The sequence below is a fragment of the Xyrauchen texanus genome, chromosome 31 (genome assembly GCF_025860055.1).
Source record: "Xyrauchen texanus isolate HMW12.3.18 chromosome 31, RBS_HiC_50CHRs, whole genome shotgun sequence".
Classification (NCBI taxonomy): domain Eukaryota; kingdom Metazoa; phylum Chordata; class Actinopteri; order Cypriniformes; family Catostomidae; genus Xyrauchen; species Xyrauchen texanus.
In genome coordinates, this window is record NC_068306.1 from 20,580,118 (window position 1) to 20,602,852 (window position 22,735).

Below are 22,735 nucleotides of genomic sequence, written 5' to 3' on the forward strand. Positions count from 1 at the left end.
CAAGATTTTCACTGTGGGGACTTAAACACGATTAAAGTCATTTTCATTTCAAGGTAATTTGTGCTTGAATAGGCCTATTGTTGTGCCTGGCATTTATGTGCTCTTGAGAAAGGCTTTAAACTTGGTTCATACCAGGACAATCTGAGGCTTTTCAGTGCAATTGTAAGGCAGCATCGCATCATTGTACCCTTTGCAGTGAATGCAATCCAGTAATGCATATTGACGAGCTCCAAGATAAATCCTAAATGGCAGACAAAGTGAGAGAAATGCTATATACTTATGGTTTATTCAAAACAGAAAGTGATTTATATTAAATTGTTTAATTAAAAATTGACTATTTTACTCAGTATTGGTGTACGCTGTGTATTTTATGCTTAATTTGGCATCGCAGCGAAATTTTGGGGCTCAAATCTGACCCTGAATTGGCATTCTTCTTATTGGACAAGTAACCTTACATAACTGCAAAGCATGTGAAATATAGTGCCATAAGGATTGATCTGTGTAATTTTAGCTAACTTGATCTTGCCTGCTAACGCTGATGAATTGCAAGCTGCCTTGCTTCATAAATTTCAAGTCATTTCAACGATCTTCTCTTTATACTTAAAGTCAGGTTAATATCAATGTTAATATGTAATTATTCAGCAGGGTAAACTACAGTAATACATGAAATGAATGCTAAACAATGTTCAAGATAATGCAAAAAGACCCATTCATTAGTGTAATGTAACTTGGTTATACAGAAAATATATACATTATATTATTATAAAACAATAACTCATCGATATATCAGAATGACAGTTGTGATGGAATCACATCAATACTGAATTGTCAACACATTTATAATGTACCATCTATTTATAATGTACAGTCTATTTTATAAACAGCTACCAAATTTAGCTAACAGCTATTGATAAAGCTGGCTAGCTAGCTAACACAAGCATAGGCTATCGTATAAATGCAGTCGTATAAAAGAAAAGTGATTACTTCAAACTACAGTCTGGCATAGACCTATATCCACACTTTGCTTTAGCCCTGTTCCAGCACTGCAGATTCAAATATAATATGCAGTCTAAAAGTTTGTAGTAAAACAATCATAACTGTAATTTTAATTACGCTACCTCATCTGTCAGCATGATGCTGGTGAATCATGTTGTCTCTCTCTGTACGTCTTTGTTTTGGCCAATGCTCGCGTGCGTCCCTGGTGGCTGTCTGCAGTTCACAGCCACAGGTGTCATTAATAACAAGGGTTTCTGAATCTTACATACTGCACCTTTAAAGGAATAGTTCACCCAAAAATGAAATATTGCTGATAATTTAGAATTCAAAATTTTGAGGATTTAACTTCAGACCTCCTCTAAACAATGCAAGTGAATGTACTAAATTTTTTGACAGTCCAAAATGCATATTTGGGATGCATCAAAATAAAGTTCTTCTGAACCCAAACAATTGATTGTTTTTTTTAGACACAAAACAATACTTATATACTTTTTAACTACAGATGTTCACTTCCATACATCCCTGTGACACGCACTCATGAGAGGGATGATGTAAGCTCGTTGGTAAGGTTATGCGTCACATGTAGGAGACAGGAAGTGCATCATTGTTTACAAGAGAATCTTCCACAGACCAAGTGCCGTTCACAAACCAAAATAGTCCAAAACAATATAAAATAATACAAATTAATTATTTCCAAATAATAATAAAATAACCATCCTTTATTTTGGAGCAATGCGTTGCGTTATCTACTTGTGCTTTTTCTTTAGCAGAAATATATAGGCTATATAACTGTCAGGAATTCAAGCCACACAATTTGTAGTTAGTGAAACCAAGTGCGAGAGTGTTTGCTGAGATTCACAGGATTTACACAGTGAGATCAATGGTACAGGTGATATGACACCGAAGAGAAGCTTCACAAACTGAAGAAGAGGTATCTGGTAAAACAGCAGGGTAAGCACCAAACAGATATCAATGAAGATCAAGAGCAAATACAAACAGGTAATTAAACACTGCGAGTCCTTTGTGTGAGACTTGACAGTGAAGTGGCGTGAACGTGAGTTATTTATGCAGGTAGTGATGAGAGAGTGAATTGAGTGCAGGTGCAATGAATTAGAAATCGGGTTATGAGGAGCGGAGCACTGAGGGACGTGCAGAGCCCGAGGGAGGCGTGACCATGACAAAGTTTTCACACATATCTGAGTTCACTTGAAAAACAGCACGGGCACAGCCGATGAATTCAGATACTGACCCTTTGTTTCTTCAGATGGTCTGAAATGTTCGCTGCACCTCCTCCAATTTGGAGAGAATGTAGGGGTGTACTGATATCCAGGTTCAGCAAGATAAACCAGAGCTTCAATCGCTCATGATCATTGTTTGGGTTCAGAAGAACTTCATTTGTCGACTGGAGTCGTGTGGATTATTTTGATGCACTCTAAATATGCATTTTGGACTGTCAAAAAACGTGCATTGTTTAGAGGAGGAGGCCTGAAATGAAACCTTAAAAATCTTGAATTCTGTTTTGATGATGAAAGAAACTCAGATACATCTTGAATGGCCTGAGGGTGAGTAAATTATAAGCAAATTTTCATTTTTGTGTGAACTATTCCTTTAAGGGGACCATCACAGGTTACCACTTGTGTAGGATGTAGGTTACAGTGTAGTTCAAGTGGCTTTGCTGTCTCATATCTGACGGTTCTTTCTCCTCTCTAGACCTATGTGGTATCGATGAGCTTCTTTGCCAGGATGAGAATGCTTTGCTGAGTTTTGAGGCCATCCGCAGCATTCACAAAGACATGGACGATGATGCAGACGGCAGTGTGGATGTGACAGAAACGGATGGGGTGAGGCCTGCAGTATTTATGAGTGGTTTTGTGGTATGCAGTGTAGAAGACTGATGTTGCAGCAATGTACTGTGCTCTACATAAGCAAGTGCTAAGTCTACTTGCTTGAAAGGGCATATATAGGGTGAACAGGTTGTTTAGAACAATAACATAATAATAACTGTGAACTGTTCCTTTTAATGTGCAATATTTCCTCATTGTTGCAAGATAGTAACCCTAACCCTAAGCAATAGTTGCACTGTTTAGTGGAAATTGCCCCTCATTACTCTTTTTGAATCACCCATAGTCAGTGGCCAGTGATTCCTCTTTCATGAGAATCCCACAGCTGAGCATTCTGTATTTAGGTAAACAGCATTACTGCAGCTTGAACACTGCCTGACCAAGGCCATGCACAGTCCTGTGAGTGTAAACTCAAGCACTCTAAGCATTGATCTGGGGTATCAAGAGGCAAAGTCCATTGAAACTGACAGAGTTTGCAGAGGTTGCCTACAGTGAAAGGAGGCTCTACAGTTCTACTGCTTAGTGTCAACAACCTGATATTTAAAATCAACGCAATCACACAAGACTACCTGTCATGGTTTCAGGCATTTCATCTGCCCCTCTTTGTGCCTTTAATTCTGGAGCTATTCAGCTGATAAACCACAGGACAGGTGTGGTTCTCTCTACTCACGCTATCAAGATCTCTTTTACTAGCACTAAATAAAACAGAGTTATTAATGTGTTCACATATTGTGAATGTAAATGTACTCTATAGCAATACATGGTTGTTTATTTGATTTGTGTGTATGTGTGTTTGTGTTTCTATTACTGTGGCTGTTGCAGGAGCATGTTTAAAGTTTGGGTTCCTCCAATATTTTGAATTATGCAAATAGACCGCTAAATGGAAACTCCTCCTAGAAATACAAATGATAAAGCCTATGCCAGTGTGTGACTCATTCACATATATGCGAATGCTTTGTAATGATTTTCATTATTCACATTGAAAGTTGTTGATGAGGTATTGATGCATAAGCATCAGAACAGTACATTGACTTAAATTCCTTAAATCTTAAAGATATGTTCCCCCAAAAAATGAAAAATGTCTCATTATTTACTCACCGTCATGATATCCTAGGAGTGTTTGACTTTCTTTCTTCACCAGAACACATTTGAAGACAAATTTTAAAATATCTCAGCTCAGTAGGTCCTTAAAATGCAAGTGAATGAAATCTCAGACAGTCAGCATAAAAATCATCGAAAATACTCCAGCGGTTAGATTAATGTCTTCTAAAGTGACGTAATCACTTTTGGTGCAAAAATCATACTCGTGTTTTGTAGTAGCATGCGTGTGTGACATAATTACATTGACGCTTGAAACATGCAAGAACTGATGCAAGTGAGTCACAGCCAGAAGTGTGTAGGAGGAACGCTGTACAGAAGCTTCACTGGTTTTGGTTCAGATCTGTATTTATCTTTTTCTTTACTCACAATGGTGCGTTTGTGTGCTTATCCTGGATGTCTCAACCGAGAGGAGAACATGATATTACATCTGTATCATGGCAACGCAAATACCGTCACTCGAGAGACTGCTTGGACTCCACCATCTTGAAGCCTAATGGAAGCGATGGTTTATAGTTCATAATTACTTAAATATTTATCCTTTTTTTCACACCAAAAGTGATCATATCACTTTAGATGACATTCATGTAACCGCTGTAGTCGTTTCGAAGACGTTTTATGCTGACTGTCTTTGATTTTTGGAGCTTCAAAAGAGAAATCTCCATTCACTTTTTTAAGGACACAATTTTATTGACCTACTGAGCTAAGATATTTTTCTTCTAATGTGTTCTGGTGAAGGAAGAAAGAAAGTCATACACACCTGGAATATCATGAGGTTGAGTAAATAATTTTCAGGTGAACTATGCCTTTAATTGCACATAGAGCATCTCTGCAAAGGATTCACAAATTACAGCAGGACAAACATGAATGATACTTCCACATGCAGCCGTAAAACTTTATAATGAGAGGAATCAAAAGAGATGGACTGTCAAAGCAACAGTGACCTCATATTTTCTCTGAAGAAAAAAATGTAAAAATTCAGTCTATTTTTTTCAAATAGTTTCTGAGGGAGGACTTGAAATACCACGACCCCAAAATGAAACACAACAACTTCCATAGAGCCGATCTGCTGATCACAGTGGAGGACATGTGGAACTCCTGGAAGGCCTCAGAAGGTTTTCATACATCCTTTTACAGTTTATAAAACTCAAACTCAGATGGCTAATTGTTTTCAGAAGCTATGTATTTCAAAATCATTCCTGAAAGGTGACATTATAACAGGTATGTACGTTTAGAGGTACTGTATATAGAACATAACCCCTCCACCAAAGAATTGTCAAACCAATAACTCATTTTATACATTTGTTGGTTATGTTATGCGTGATTGGTGTTTTTGCCTGTAGTGTATAACTGGACAGTAGAGGAAGCTGAGGCATGGCTCAACAGCTGTGTGGAGTTACCACAGTATGCTGATTCCTTCAGGAAAAATAGCATCAGCGGCAAAGCCCTTCCCAGGTAAGAATGCTTGTGTTCCTGGTGCCTTCATATAGTCCAACTATTAGACTGTCACTCACAGTGTCTCAATCCATTCAAAGACTTGCAGTTAAAAACGCCACCCTGCTTCTGACCGTGCTGAAGATACCGGACCGCAGTCATGCACAGAAACTGCATCTGAAGGCTCTGGATACAGTCCTCTTTGGACCTCCTCTAAGTGAGTATAAGGGCTTGAACAACTACTTGGTTTAACTAGACATCCAGAAAAGTAGTAGACTAGTCTGCAGTTCATAGTTTATCTAACATAACAGCCTATATAGTGCAATTGTAGCTTGGTTTTGCCTAGCACGTATACACACGTTAATCAGACTGCATTGTGCTCATGTTCCATAGACGGAGGTGACACACAACCAGTGCTGGGTTCTTATGTATAACATGTAATTTGGATTATGTAATCAGATTGTAAAAGTTTTAGTATTTGTGTGGGGCCTGGGTAGCTCAGCGAGTAAAGATGCTGACTGCCACCCCTGAAGTCACGAGTTCGAATCCAGGGCGTGCTGAGTGACACCAGTCAAACTTTCTAAGCAACCAATTGGCCCGGTTGCTAGGGTGGGAAGAGTCACGTTGGGTTAACCCCCTCGTGGTCACTATAATGTGGTTCTCGCTCTCTGTGGGGCACTTGGCGAGTTGTGCGTGGATGCCACGGAGAATAACGTGAAGCTTCTACATGCACTTTGTCTCCGTGGTAACGTGCTCAACAAGCCACATGATAAGATGCATGGATTGACTATCTCAAATGTGGAGGCAACTGAGATTTGTCCTCCACCACTTGGATTGAGGAGAGTCACTACACCACCATGAGGACTTAAGAGTGTATTGGGAATTGGGCATTCCAAATTGGTGAGAAAAGGGGAGAAAATAAAAATTTTAATGTTTTGAACAAAATGCACATTATAACTGCACATCAAAATAAAGTTCTTTAATACACAATATAAATCTTCAAAATATAAATAATACAAGTTTCTCATATACCTTTCGCTATAAGAAACAATCGCAAACATGTCAGCATTCAAAATTTGTTTTTGATCATAAGCAGAAGAACTGAACAGAACCTGACCTGAAAAAGTATTTGAAAGTGTTCATTTTTTTTTTTTATTTGTTTGCCATCATTATTATACATTTTAAACTCTTAAAAATATAAATATTCTATCAATTAATGTTATATCATGAAATTGTGTTTATAATTATGATATGAGCTGTTAATCTTTGAAATAATGTATCCGAGTCACAAGTAATAACATTATGTTTACATTAATTTTATAACAAGTGCTATAATGGTACTGTCACTTTAAGATTTCAACATGCATCTCACAGGCTCAAAGTGTTCTGTTTTCTTTATTTTATCTGTGTTGTGTGTAATAAAAATTTATATTTCATTTACATTTTTTACCTAACTGTAAAGAACAGAAATAATATTAAAAGACACATTAATCAAATTAATCAATGAAAGTGGAGTGTGTGGATCTTAACTTTGATGGTAACACATTACCTGGAAAAAATTGTCAGTTTTAATCTCAAGCACTTTTCAACAAAAGGCAATTTTCCAGGTATTCCAGTACTTGCATTACTAAAAGCTAAGTTCAAGCATTTTAAGCACTTCAATGACCTTTTGTGAAGAGCAGAAGGGGTAAAATCAAGTGATAGAGTTATGATAATTTTCACAATTGTGCAAATTATCCTACTCAAATGCATGTGACATCAAATAAGGTTACTCTGCGTTAATTCAAAATTAATAAAAAAAATAAACAGATTAGATTATCCAAAAAATACAATCCAAGAGGTTATGCTACTGATTGCAATTTTAATCATGTAATTTGTTATTAGTACTGGATTCAAATTCAGATGTAATCTACACAGCAGCACTGCACGCAACGTGTATTACCTGTACTTCCTCAACTGATGTCTTTCCTTTAAATAGTCAATTACATATTGTGTCATGTATACTTGGACAAAAAGATGAAGACTGAAGATCGACTACACAAAACCCTGCTGTAGCTCAAATATACTGTAACTGCACTTGTAAATGTACTGACAGACCATACTGACAAACATGTGTCACTCCGTAGCAACACTAATCAACCAATATGTGCTCTGCAGTGGCAGTAATAGTGGCAGATCTCTTGTGACATGAAGCAACAAAAAAGCTAAATATTAAATACATGATAAATGACTTTATTTGCTTCACTGTCTCCTCTTTGATAAATGGACAATAAAAGAATATTCATAGTTGGCCCCTTAATTATTCCACTGAATTGCTGGAACAGTTGCATTTCCTATTTTAGGAAAAACTGAGCATGGAAATGTTCAACAGTGCATACTTAACAAGTTTTTCAGGATTGATGCCTCCAAAGGATTTAAGTCCATACTGCAACAGTTATTGCTTATTATGTACTGAAATCAAGAAAGGTTGACAAAAAAGTTTATTTTTTTTAAACTACATCTGAAAATAGCCAGACATATTGGAATTCAAGTGCCTGACAGTGGAGGTATGCCCCATTAATGTCAGTCGTTACAGCATGATAATCAAGTACAACTGCTTAAACTGAGAAGAGGGACAATTGGCGAGAAATGTTGTCAATAAATAAGTGAGAGAGACAGAGAGCGGGAGATTGATGGGAATGGTAGAGGGCATTTCATCATAGGATTGAAGATCAGCCAGAGTCATGAAACTCTGTTGTCAATAGCAAAGCTGCTGGTATGAAAAGTGATTTTGAAAATGCACCCTCTTAATCCCAAAAGCCGTCAAAGACTGCAAGACATTTGATGCAAGGATTTCGGCACACACCGTGTCTGAATGTCACTGACAGACTGTAGGTACTGTGTATGCTCATGGTGAGACTAGAGAAGGCAGATGTTACAACAGCCATATTCCATTGTGCTGTTTAACTCACAAGAGCACACATTGTCTAGTTCTGGCTTCTGAGATTTTAGCAAGCTGGGACCTCTTTGTAATCTCAGCTATGGCAGTTATTCGGCTTGTCTCTTTGGTGACTGTTTATACTGTCTGAAGTAGAAGGTTGCTTACTTTTCCAGTAAGCAACCAGTAACACCCAATAGTGTTGCATCACTAATGAAAATGTATCTAGTGTCAGTGTGCGTAGCTTCTATGTGTTGGCTCAGCATTTAAGCATGAACGGTTAAAGACAGTTGGAAAAGTCCTGTGCCAGGCAAACTCAAGGAGTAAGGACACTGTTGCCATTCAGCCATTCACTTTCAATGTATGGAAAAATAATGTGCTGGTCCCAAGAGATTTGAGCTGAGCCCAAATCAGTGGCAGGTTAAGATAAGTGATTGTCAAGGTTGATTCAGCACCGTCCACTCACAGATATTTTGGCACCACATCACATCACCTGCTATTTTCCTGGACAGGATGTGAATGGTGAAACTGCAGATGGAAATAGCACTTGATAATCCATTCATCCAAAATCCTGCCATTACTCAACTGATGCCGCCATTGTTGTGGTGGGGAACACCTCTCTGTTCACTCATGTCAGTGTCATAGCTGCACACAAAGACAGATGTATGATCTGTCTTTGTGGCAGCATCATGTTGTGGGGGTGCTTTGCTGCAGGAGTGGCCATCACAAAACCCTGACCTCAATCCAATAGAATATTTTTGGGCAGAACTAAAAAGTGTGTGCGTGCAAGGAGGCCTACAAACCTGACTCGGTTACACCAGTTCAGTCTGGAGGAATGGGCCAAAATTCCAGCAACTTATTGTGAGAGGCTTGTTGCAAAATGTTTGACCCAAGTTAAAGGCAATGCTACCAACAAAGTGTATGTAAACTTCTGACTTCAACTGTTATTGAAGCTGATTGTCACCTATCAATGTATGTTTTTGTGATCTTTGTGGCAGTGAGCAGGCACAGTCACTTAAAGGATTTAATGCTGGTTGTGTCCATCGTGATTGGAATGGGGGGCTGCTGGTTTGCCTACATCCAGAACCGAAACTCCAAAGACCACATGGGCAAGATGATGAAAGACCTAGATGGGCTACAGAAAGCTGAGCAGAGCCTCATGGACCTACAGCAGAAGTAAGTACAGCTCAGCACAAAACACCTTCTAGGCCTATTTACTTGGGTATGCACATTCCATTTACACTAGCCTACATAAATGTGTCTCCTCAAAATAGATATAAATTTGATCGACTATTTCTGTGCTGTATGCAAACAACATGCAAAATTCACTTCCGTGATGATGCTAATGCCAGGCAGTGAAAATGTACTGTTTCTGGTAACCTCATAAGACAATTAGATTTTTAATAATATAATTGCTCCATCTATGTATCTCATCCTTGATTGCTCTCTGTAGTGTGGATTGCATTTACCCTTGGCAGATTCATGTATTGTATCAGTCTCTAATGAATCTTGGAGGGCATTTACACTTGATTGAGAAAGGCAGGCCAGTAAATGTAGGCATGTGAGGCCTTTGTTTTTGACAAAACACTTTAATCCTTTGTTACAAAAAAAAAAAAAGGTTAAATCATTCTTTTAAGCTTGAAGTACATTTTTCAGTAGAGGACTAATTTTGTCTTGTTTTTTAGAGAAATCTAACTAATTAATTTCTCTTTTAATGATAGAAATGCTCCAGGTTTAAGCTCAGTAAACCAAATTTGTAGCATAATTACCACAAAAATTATTTCGGCCCTCGTTTATATTAAAATATGAAAAAACATTTTTGTAGTAATCAACTTTATGCCACTAATGCTGTTAATTGAGCATAACTTGTTATGAACAGTATTGTTTTATAGGATGTTAAGAAATTTTTTACTGGAAAACAAGACAAAATTCTGAGTAAAGAAATTATTTTTGCAGTATGTCAACATTATACTTCAATGTTAGGTATATTTAACCAGTTATTAAAATGCTGGAAAATCCCTTAGACCCCAAACAGAGCGTAAGGGTTAAAGACAGAAAGAGGAATTTGACTATCCATTGGTAGTGTGTTTTATTACCTGCTATCTTTGTTCAGGTCAAAAGACTCAGACAGGGTGATGCAAGCATCCCTTAAAAGTCCTTAAATGGCAAAAGGACGGGCAGTGCTCTTCTGATTCCAGCTCTGTGTGTTTCAGACCATCACACTATCGTGCTGCACGCTCAGTTCAGCTGGTGCCCTAACTAGTGAAGCAGAACAGAGAACCTGTCTCTGCCTTCTTTCAGAGGTCGCAGGTCTCGGAGAAGCTCATAATTCAGACATCCCCTCTTCATGGTGCTTTAATTTAAAGCAATGACCTTATAAGGACGTAAGGATGTATTACAGTGATCTATATTAGTTTGTTGAGGGAAAAGCTGTAGCAGAGGAATGTTTGTTGAATGTAATGTGATTATGTCACTGTGTAAGAATGGCCAATGTTAGAGAAGACCAGAGGGATCTGGTTGTAGGGTATGTCTCTTTGCCCTTTACATTAAATCCCATTTGGAACAGAGATCTGGACACCTTGTTTCCACTTTGATCCGCACTGTGTCCACCCTGCATTATGCACTTGTCATGTCTGTTGTGAAAGGCTTTCATAATTTGCTTCCTCTCTTTTTATTGCTCTCTGCTGTTCATTTGCTTCCTTTTTCTTCCATTTCTCCTTCTCTGCTCCCCTTTCTTTTTATGTAATAGTAACACTTAGCCTTGGTTGCTGATATATATCAACGTAGGTTTGATTTATACCTCTCTTCCTGTCTACTTCAGTATGCGGACTGCTTCAGCATGCAAGATGCCTGTCATGTGCACATTAACAGTCCTCGCTATTATTTTGTATTCTTTCTTTTTCTCTGAATTCTTCCTCCTATTTGACAAGTAAATTAGAAATGGATAAACGGACTGCTTAAATTGATAGTTTTAGTCACAAAATGACAAAATGCATTGCTAGATTAAGCCATCCAGATCTTACAGTCCTTAAATATTCTCTGAGTGCAAAGTTTAATTGAATGAACAGTGAAACCACAGAATTACCACACCGAACAGGGCATATCTTGTTCAGCTGTCTTTTCACAAGGAAGAAGAGGTGTGGCGATGTATTGCAGATCCAGTTCCCTACTAATTTCTAAACATGTCTCTAGAGCTCCACCTGGTGGTCAATTGTATTAAAGGGATAGTTCACACAAAAATGAAAATTCTCAAATAATTTGCCCACCCTCATGCCATTCCAGATGTGTATGACTTTTTCTGCAGAACTCAAAGGTTTTTAGACGAATATTTCAGCTCTGTGGGTCGCTACAATTATAATGGCACTTTTTCACCGTACGTTACGGTTCGATAGCCTCAACTCTACTCGCTTTACGTTTCCGATCTTGGATTTCCACTGCAGTTTAGTGCCATCTCAACGTGGGTGGGATTATAGGCTGATCGCCATTGTTGCGCCACCTCTACTGCCGTGACATCATCTTAAACGTGACATAAACTGACCAAAACAATAACATGACAGCTACTTGCTCATTGTGCTGCATAAAGCAGTTGTTGCTTGGTGATATTACACAAGTGTAACAGTTAAATTGGCCTGGTTGTTTTAGAAGCAAGCTTCCCAGTAGCTGGTCAACTAAATAAAGTGAAGCTTTCAAGCAGAATATAGAGTTAACTTACCATCCCCCATCATGGCAAACTATGACAGTTATCAGAACTTAAATATACACTATATACATAACTGTGCCAAACATATATACAATCAGATATATAAAAAATGTAACAAGTGCAGAGAGCAACAATAATATAACACATTAAGAATAATATACAAATAAAATATAGAATAGAATATATAGTAATTGCACAGGAAGATGTAATCACCTGCTGGGCATTGCTGCCTGTCGCACCTCCTCCAATGCCCATGGGTCAGCTGCAGGGTCATCAGCCAGAAACCACCATTCACCGACGTTTCGCTCCTTTAATTCTGGAACGTCTCCTGGTGGCGGAGCAGTGACAGGGACGTCTCCCTGTCACCCCCTGCAGCTGATAGCTGTTCTCCCTGCTGCTGTAATCTGGGGTTAGATGTTCTTCCCCCAACTCCTATCTTTCCTCCTCAGCCAGAGCCAAAAGCTACCTTTCTCTGCCTCCTCTGCCAGATCCTTTGTTGCCCTCCTTAGCCTCCCTCCGGTCACTCCTGCTTCCCTCAAGAGGCGTATGGTTGATACCCCAAGGAAACCTCGGCATCCGACCTCCACTGGGTGGATGGTCGTCTTCCAGCCAGCCTCCCGGCACTCGGCAGCGAGCTCTGAGTACTTGGCCTTCTTCCGTTCAAAGGCAGCCTTGATCCCCTCCTCCAGTGGTACAGTGAGCTCTATGAGGTGCGTCGATCTCGCCTTGGTTGACCACACCACTATGTCTGGCCGGAGAGATGTGGTGGTTATCTCCGTGGGGAACCGGAGCTGCCTATCCAGGTCCACCCTCATGTCCCACTCCTGGTTGGGGGAGAAGGGCCTTGCTGTTTCTCTTGATCTGGTGCTTCTCCTTACCCCTCCTTCCGACACGAAGATGGTGGGGTCCTCTACTGATGGTGGTTGTTTACTACCCTGTCGACACTCCTCAAGTACTTCGGCTAGCTTTCTCAGGACCTGATTGTGGCGCCATCTGTAGCGTCCCTGTGAGAGAGCGATCTTACAGCCTGCCAAGATGTGCTGGAGACTTGTAAATAATATATATTTATATATTATATATTACACACAAATGTGAAAACACACTAAAGAGAATCTAATTATTACACTATTGCACTAAGAACAGAAAACACAAACTAAAACTAAAACCTGACTTTTCTGGCTTTCCTTGATGCAAAATCATCAATGATGTCATCGTATGAAATCTGCTCACCTATTGAGTGATTGATACTGATGACGGCAAGGCCAGTGAGCCGTTCCTGGGACATGGTTGATCTCAGGTATGACTTGATCAACTTTCGTTTTGAAAAGCTCCTCTCTGCTTGAGCCACAGTGACTGGCAGAGTAAGTGCAATCCTGATAGCAGTCCAAAAATTGGGGTAGATCTCCGATAGATCCTTTATCATGCATAAAAGTGATAAGCTCATGGTCTTTGATGGCAGTTCAGGGAAGTTCTTAATTTCCTAAAAAAAGAATAAAGAAAAATATTCATGACACAGTTATAATGGCTTCATGACAGCCAATGTCAAAACCAACATGGCAGTTTAATGTAATGTTAACTCTAAGTAGTGAATGGTAAGTAGTTTCTTAAGTTTAATAATTAATCTGCTATGTCATGTTTTTCATGACATATTTATGACAGGTTATGATGTCTTGGTAATGTCAAGTTGTCAACAAAGGCATCTCAAACAAATAATGTCATATTTGCATTAAAAATGTCATTATTGAGCGAGTGACACTTAATAACAGCTGTCATAAACATGCATAAAAACCTCCTTCATATTCATGGCATGTGTCATGTAGCAAATGAGTAGTAAATAAATAGCAAATGTCGTCTCTTTGAAACTACCTACAGATTTAAAAACAATTCAGTTGGCTAATTACAGGGCCTAACGTAACCCAACTGATGGAAATAAATAATAACTGAACTTGTAACAGTTTGGTTGCAAAGCACAATATTATGGTGAAATTAGATCTCGTGTTTGTTGACTTAAAACCGAATTATTATTGTATAAGCATAGCAAGCATCATAGCAAATAGGCTAACAAATGTAAGAGTTACCAACAATTAACATTAGCCCTTCATTCATGACAACATGGATACCGTAATCATATCACAGAGAGAACATAGTTGCATACCTTTATCTTTTGCTCGTTTCTCCTCTTCTTCTTTTCTTTTTTTCCTAAATTGTGCACCTGATGGCTTTGACATTTTCCTATCCATCCCTGTTTATTTGGCACTCCACAATCAACAGATTTCCCATCCCCCGCCCCCCAACACTGTCACTCACTCACCACGTTACGAGTCACGGCCAGAAGTCAAGACTAAACCAATTCACCTTGGTGAGGTGACCACATAATCGTTTTGTATTACTTATTTTTATTAGCCATTTCACACAGAAAAACAAAAATGTGCAGGAACTATAGGCCTGTATTTATAATATTATGAATAAAATGTGCGTTATTTGGAAGAAAGTTGTGTGACTGACTTTAGCCCACTAATTTCATTAGAGTATTGCTCCCCTTTCCCCTTCTCACACATGGCACCTTCTCAGCACGCAGGGGCACCAATTTGCCAATTCCCCACACGGTGAAATGATAGATAATAGAAAACCTCTATGTAGAAAACCGCTTCGTGGCGCAGAGGATTTATTATTTTTTTTTATTTTTTTTTTTAATTTTTTTTTTTATTTATTTTTTTTTTGTAACTGCTCGTGCCGCCCCCATGTGACATGAAAAAATGCCGCCCCGGGCGAATGCCCGGTTCGCCCGTGCCTAAAACCGCTACTGACTCCAGCCGGGCACTCTCCCTCCCATTGCTCGCCGGTTTACATAGTGTCCATTTGGTCAAACCACTTCCACTTTTCCTTGATGGTTCTATAGTCACTTTTAAGTTTGACATTTCCTGAGTCTTTTTCGTTTCGCTCATCGCTAACGAGTGGACTGTCTGCACCTCGTTTATTGACCACGGCGTGGTTTTGCGCACAGCCATTTCTTTTTCACAATTCGAAAGTCCTGTGAACAAATGATACTGTTATCGCTGTTGCCAACTTTAAAACTAGCGGGTTGATGTCGTGTGTTGGAAATCCAGTGACGCTGGTAGTGACGATTCTCCCTGACCAATCAGTGATCTGCAGGATTTTGACGTCTCATTTATTGTTGGCTCAGCTTGCTTGGAACCTTGACCAAGGTGGTACTAAAAAAAGTATCAGGTACCAGGAACTATCCACAGCGGAAAACCCCCAAAAAGCGAGCAGAGTCGAGTTGAGTCAAGTTGTACCTAGTGTTGCAACGGTATGAGATTTTCACGGTATGATAACCGTCTCAGAAAATATCACGGTATACGGTATTACACAATTAGTATTATCAGTGAAAACAGAACGGTTATTTTATTTATTTATTTTTTAGCAAACACTTTATTATATAATTGAAACTTGAAACCATTTATTTTATTGAAGTATGTGTAAAAAAAAAAAGTCTCCCTTTTGAAAATAAAATAAATAGTAAAAATAAGAAAGCTAACAGAATTATAATAAACAGAATTATAAACATTATAAAAAATAGCATGTAACTATAACATGTTATAGAACTAAAGCATGTTAGTTTACATGTTAGCATAGCATGTTAAATTAACTACTAAATGAAAAAAACATCAGCTGTGTGAGCTTTTGAATTAATATCCTATGATTATTAACAGTTAATATATACTGTAGACAGCTCCTGTCTGTACCTTTAACTCAGTGCTTCTCAACTGGTTTTGTTCAGGGCAGATTTTACATTGGACATCAAGTGGCGACCTGCCATATATTAAACATAACCTGTATTTAATGTATCCTGGGTTGCATTTCCTTTTATGTTGTGTAGTTTTGTTCATGGTTTTCCAGTACAAGGACATGCATCAAGTGACATTATTTTTGTTGATGATGTCAACAACAAAATCTACAGGAAGTTGTCTCTCCCCCTTTTAAAAATTGAAGAGCATATTTACTTATATGAGCCCATTATTATCCCATTTGTTAACTAATATTACATATTTATACACATATTACACAGAAGGAGAGGTTCCCCTTACCATGGTTAGGTTAGTGTGCTAGTCTTAAATAATAGTAGTAATAATAATAATAATAATAATAATAAATTAATATATTTATGAAAAATAAATACTAGCTGAAACACATCTTGAAACTTTAACTACAAATGCCACTGTTGATATAAAATGAGGTTTAGATTATTTCATATGAAACTATAACATTTTGTCAAAATATAACTTTTACTTTTACTCGTGTAAAATCCTGAAACAAATTTGTAATGGTGATGGTGTGTAATTATTAATATTTTTAACTATTTTGTTAAAGGGGCCACATCTGGCTTTAAGTACTGCATGGGGGGCCACATTTTACCTTTGATTTAGTTTTTGTATCTTTTAAGAAATAGTTGTGTACTCCATTTTCTGAAGTGTATCTGTGACTAGTGAGACTATTCTGCAATTGCCTAAGTTATTGTATTGCTCTACAAAGGTAGATACTTTTCTATCAGGCATTAAAAAACTGAATAATTTATTTTATAAAAAAAAAAAAATGTATTTTACCATCTCTAATTCCCTGTTCATTTATTATTCAATTTAACACTCTCTACATCAGTAGTCTGTTTTAATAATAAAAAAATTTATAGAAATTTTCATGTTTGTAGCAAAGCAGGTGAGATTACTTGTTTTTTTCTAAAACTTTCCCCGTTTACGTGCTAAAAGGGTCATGATGCGGGTCTCCTGGATGGTTTGACTTTCAGCACACAACTGAATAACACAGGCTGCATGACTATGATAAATGATTACTGCAAGAGTTAGATTAACATACAGGTGCGAAGGGACTTAAACATTTTTAAATTGCACAAATAAAAAATACATATACATATTCATCTCTGGCTTGCTCATGTCAATGATTACTCCTCCGTGTGTCAATGATGCAGAGATCTGCTTCTATATTTAATTTAATCACTGAGAAGGTTTACCTGCAAAATTAGTAGCACCAAACAAGCAGCCTCAAGAATGGACTCAGAGTAAGCTGTATAACACTTTTCCTTGAGCAGAATATTGCACTACAGATCGCTAAATTTGTTCAAAGGGGAAAGCGAGAGACAGAAAAAATGCACTCGTGTGCATGGTTGCCAGATTGCACAAAATAAGTATAACATTAGGAGGAATATTTCCAATTTGCGCAAGAATAAATCTCAAACTGGGGGTGTTTCGTCTCTTATCTTGTAACGCTGATCATGTTAAACACTTGTAGAGATGCGTTAGTTAGAATTTATAGTTAAAAAAGGACTGCAATATTGATCTTTTTCTATACCCACACTTATCATATCGCTTCGGAAGATATCGATTTAACCACCGAAGTCTTATGGATTACTTTTATGATGCCTTTTATATGCGTTTTGGATCTTCAAAGATTTGGTCAGTCACTTGCATTGTATAAACCTACAGAGATTAGATATTCTTCTAAAAACCTTTGTTTGAGTTCTGCTGATGAAATGCCCAGGGACTACGGGTGGAAATTAGCTCTTGAGCTAAAACCTGGTACTATGCATCTTTCCCCTTGAGGTTAATGTTTATTGTACGCTGTCCCTGTTTCTCTAAATAAAAAAAATAAAAAATAAAAAAATAAAGGCATACACATATGGGATGGCATGTGGGTGAGTAAATGATTGGAATGATTTTGGGTGAACTATTCCTTTAACTGTTGGTCAAGTAATGATACTACACAACATTAATGTGCAGACAAGAGTGGTTCCTCTAGAGATTGATAATGTATTTGTGTTCAGGCTGCAGATCGCACAGGAAGAGCACCGCACGGTGGAGTTTGAAAAGGTCAACCTGGAGCATGAGTTACGAAACGAGATAAATGCAGCCAAGCAGGAGGCACAAAGACTCAAAGAACTGCGTGAGGGCACGGAGAACGAGCTCAGCAGACAGAAATATGCAGAGGAAGAGTTGGAACAGGTATCAGTGTTCACATGGTTTTATTAAGAGAACTGCAGGTTAAAAGGCTATTTATTTTCTTCTTTTTATCAATATAAAAAACATGGCTATTTGTAAAGTAGGCATCATGTTATTAAATATGCACATTTGCATATTATACCAAAAGTTTTATAGACTCAAAAAAAGTCTTTTGGTGATTAGCAACTCTTGGTATTTGTCAAAAGTTTGTGTATATAAAACAAAATATTTAGGTAAGCGTTTTCCCATTTTTAATTAATTAGTTTATTAATTAATTAAAACAGCAATTAAAAGGAGAAGATTTCAAAAAAACATCTAAAAATGACCAGCAACTTCGAAAAATACCAGCAAAGTGTACATTTGGGAGTCTGTACCTATTATGATGCTTGGGATATTGTATTTGTAATACAAACAAAATATCATTTAAAAAAAATGGCTGATGAAAAATTCAAATACTGATTTAAGGTGATTATAAATATACAGAACCTAAAATTGTCGCCTTTTATTGTAGCTGTTTTCTGAAAGTTTGGTTTTGGCAAAATATTGCAGAAAGTCAAAATAGTGAAATCTAACTATAATCATAATTTATGCATGCACAAACTTCCCTTACATTTTTTTTATGTGAAACAATCAATTAATCTGTATGGCCATTGGTAACGTGTGGTTGAGAAGGTGCTTTTTACTTTCCTACTTTTCACCATTTACTTAAAAGCAGCATGTTTGGAGACCCTCACTGTCTCCCATAGTATCATCTTACAGCTGTCACATCACCATGGACACAACTCAAGTGGTCCAGAAGAGGTCATACACTTTTAGCTCCCCAAAACATCCAATTGCAGCCAGTGCTGAGTGTATGTGCATGTTTTTGTTAGGTGCGCATGGCTTTGAAGAAGGCAGAGAGAGAGCTGGAGTCTAGGAGCAGCTGGTCTCCTCCTGAAGCTCTGCAGAAATGGCTACAGCTCACTCATGAGGTGGAGGTGCAGTACTACAACATAAAGAAGCAGAATGCTGAAAGACAACTCATCATGGCTAAAGAAGGGGTGAGAGGGACACACACTCTGTTCCTGAATATCAAATGCTTTTTTGCCTATTCTGCAAGCTTGACATCCATTTAGGTATAAAAGGATTGGTCTTAAAGGAAAATTTCACCTACATATCACAATTCAGTCATCATATACCACCCTCATGTCGTTCCAAACTGGTATGACTTTCTTTGATAATACGAACCCTGATTTACATGTGGTTCCGTATGTCATGACAGGCAGAAAAGATTAAGAAGAAGAGAGGAACGCTGTTTGGAACATTCCATGTGGCTCACAGCTCTTCATTGGATGACGTTGATCACAAAATCCTGACAGCCAAGTGAGTCCATCATTGATGTTGCCATTTTTAGCAGACTGTGATTTTTACGTTTTTATTTATTTCCTTTTTTTTATAAACTTTTTATCCTCCCTCTATAAATCACCCGACCGTATCTTTTTTTTAGGGTGAAATAAAGGTGTTTTTTTAAGCAGTTGATTTCAACTGGTAGGTCTCGACCCAAAAATAGGTTGCAGAGATGGACAGCAGGGCTAACAATACAAAATGAATAGACTTCTCAATATTTAGTCTATATCACTACTTAAAGGAGAAAACATTCATATATCTTCTGTTTTTGATGTCCAGGGCTGTGCGTCAAATTAAACTATGGTATTTTGGGGCACATTCATCAGTCACTTGGTAATATGGCTTATATTAAAGGAATAGTTCACCTTCAAATGAAACTTATTTTATCTTTTACTCACCCTCATGCCATCCCTGATAATGCTGTAATGCTTTCTTTCTTCAGCAGAATAGAAACAAAGATTTTAGGAGAATATCTCAACTCTGTAGGTCCATGCAATGCAAGTGAATGGTGATCAGACCTTTTGTAGCTCCAGAAATCAACTAAAGGATACATAGAAGTAATCCATAAGACTCCAGTGTTTAAAACCATATATTCCAAAGCAATATAGTAGGTGTGGGTGAGAAACAGAACAATATTTAATTCCTTTTTTACTCTAAATCTTCACTTTATCTTTCACTTTCAGATGTGATAGTGAAACTAAAAAGGCACCACATGTGACTTTCAGATATAAAAGTGAAAGTGTAGATTTAGAGTAATCAAAGGACTTTTTTATCTGTTTCTCACCCACACCTATTATATTTTTTCGGAACATACAGATTTAAAAACTGGAGTCGTCTGGAGTACTTTTATGTTGCCCTTATGTGGATTTGGGAGCTTCAGAATTTTGCCACCCTTTCACTTCCATTGTAAGGACTTACAGAGCTGAGATATTCTTCTAGAAACATTCATTTGTGTTCTGCTGAAGAAAGAAAGTCATACACGTATGGGATTGTATTGACGATGGAATTGATGAGAGAATTTTCATTTTTGGGTGAATTATATCCCTTCAATACAATATTTTTCCCAGTGTTTTTTGGTATGTTAGGTTGGTAAATCACACTTACTGTATGATTTTAGTTATCCATTTACAAAATTTATAAATGTTTCTATGCAGTTCATTAAAACATATTTTATTTTGTTTGATTTTAAGAAATGTTTACAAAATAATGTTGTACTTTGTTACTATGTACAACGTTTTACATTTACATTTTACATTTCCACAGACAGGCTCTGGGTGAGGTCACTGCCGTTTTAAGAGAAAAGCTCCATCGCTGGCAACAGATCGAGATTCTGACGCATTTTAATATTGTAAATAACCCTGGAATGTCCTCTCTGGCCGCTGCCCTAAACCTGGACCCTGCTTTCCTGGGCATCCGCCCCACCACGCCCCAGCACCTGCTGCTCTCTGATGACATAGACGATATGGACGAGGACATACTTTCCCCAGGAACCTTGCAATGTGAGTTTATTATGTACATTTGTGGACTATCATAGTGCTGTGTGTTTAACTTTTGTGTTGACAGTTATTCTGAGAAAGAATTCAAATCTGATCTTGTTTAACTATGTTTTATTTTGAGATTCTCAGCCTCCTTAAAGAGACTGTTCACCCAAAAATGTAAATTCCGTCATAATTTATTCACCCGTATGCCGTTCCATGTCATATGACTTTATTTCTCCTATGTAACACAAAAGATGATGGGCAAAATGGACAGCCTCGGTCACAGTGAATTGTGATGTTATTCTGCCTAACATCTCTTTTTATTTTCCACTGAAGAAAGAAAGTCATACGGGTTTGGAACAACATTACAGAATATTCATTTTTATTATAGTTGGTATAGTAGATGGCCAGTTTTCTAACCCTAATACATGGGAATGTAGCTTTGTGGTATGACATCACTGGATAATGTCCACAGATGCCGCCTGGCAGATGGACCGGCGAGTGAGTGACCTTTGGCCTGTGGGCTCCGAGAGCCAATCCCTGTGGAAACATTCTGGTTGGCACCACCCCCTTTATTCTCTCAGCCAATGCTAATGCAAAGAAACTCTTCTGTGTCCCTCCCACTGGCCATTTAAGACTTTGTATATGTTCTGCAAAGGAAATTTTATCTCTAACTCTTAAACAGACAGCTGAGTAACAGATACAAACAAAGTGCAAATATGGAGTCATGATAATCAATTTTATGGGCATCTTAGTGTGAATGAGTTAAGGATGTGCAGAATTACTAATTTCTCTGACATTTAAATATAAAGTTTGGAGTCGACTAGTCTAAAAAGTAAGAAAACCTCAGAAATGAGTTAAACACTGTGATTATAAGACCTATTTAAAATACTTAAACAACAGCTAAATCCGACACTAAATTCTACTTAAAATGGGCATTTGTCTGCGATGTGCTCGCCTTGCATTATAATCGTTGTACATTACATATAGAACGTGACACACATTCACTGAATCAATTTAAGTGAATACAGACATATTTATTGAAAACAATTGGATGAACTGTGCAGGACCAATAGAGCAACCCTGTTCTAAAATAAAATAATAAAATAAAGCCTGTTCTAAATGGAATTTACCAAGTAAATGTTACTTGACATATTAAAACAGGACATTGATGAAAATAATTAACAGGTAAGCCAAATCTAAGAGTGAACAAAATGCGCTGAAAAGACGTGTATTTCATCACCTATTATATAATATGACAGCTGTTTGGATAAGAATGTTAACTAATAAAACAACCCCAATTCTGAAAAGTTAGGACCGTATGAAAAATGCTAATAAAAGCAAAAAAGACACTTTTTTTGGACCTGAAAGACACTGGCTTTTGTACCTGTTGCTAATAACAGCTTGAATGGTCCTTTTCCTCTGTGGCCCAGATAACACGATGGCTGTGTTTTTCGAAAACTATTTTAAATGTGTATTCATTGACCAAAAACACGGTTCCACTGTTGTACTTTCCATCTAAGCCCAGAAACGTTGTCAGCGCTTCTGGACAGTGTTGATGTAGGGCTTCTGCTTTGCATAGTAAAGTAGACAAAAATAGACTTCTTGATCAGCGGCAGTGGTGGACGAAGTACACATACCATGTACTTGAGTTAAAGTAAAGACACTCAAGGTAAAATATTACTCAAGTAAAAGTAGAAGTGCTGCCTTTAAACATTCACTTGAGTAAAAGTACAAAAGTATTTGCCTTCAAATGTACTTAAGTATCCAAGTACTATGATTTTTTATGGCCATAATGTCCTATTATAATTTGTCACAAGACTCTTGCTTATCTCAGTCTACATGAAGACTAATGTCACTCTTGGCACACCAATCTA

At 37.7% G+C, this 22,735-nt stretch overlaps 1 protein-coding gene across 7 annotated transcripts in view; it reads left to right on the forward strand.

Moving 5' to 3' along the window:
* Positions 1 to 22,735, forward strand: part of LOC127625317 (stromal interaction molecule 1-like) — a 55,104-nt gene that overhangs the window by 21,404 nt on the left and 10,965 nt on the right. For 6 of the 7 annotated variants that reach the window (XM_052100549.1, XM_052100544.1, XM_052100547.1 and 3 more), the window contains 10 exons: positions 2,707 to 2,837; positions 4,936 to 5,050; positions 5,279 to 5,390; positions 5,471 to 5,586; positions 9,285 to 9,462; positions 17,820 to 17,997; positions 18,867 to 19,034; positions 19,256 to 19,356; positions 20,644 to 20,879; positions 21,334 to 21,414. In XM_052100549.1, coding sequence (XP_051956509.1) covers positions 2,707 to 2,837; positions 4,936 to 5,050; positions 5,279 to 5,390; positions 5,471 to 5,586; positions 9,285 to 9,462; positions 17,820 to 17,997; positions 18,867 to 19,034; positions 19,256 to 19,356; positions 20,644 to 20,879; positions 21,334 to 21,414 — 1,416 coding nt within the window. The remainder of the gene's footprint in view (positions 1 to 2,706; positions 2,838 to 4,935; positions 5,051 to 5,278; positions 5,391 to 5,470; positions 5,587 to 9,284; positions 9,463 to 17,819; positions 17,998 to 18,866; positions 19,035 to 19,255; positions 19,357 to 20,643; positions 20,880 to 21,333; positions 21,415 to 22,735) is intronic. The other variant, XM_052100550.1, reaches the window with a different exon arrangement.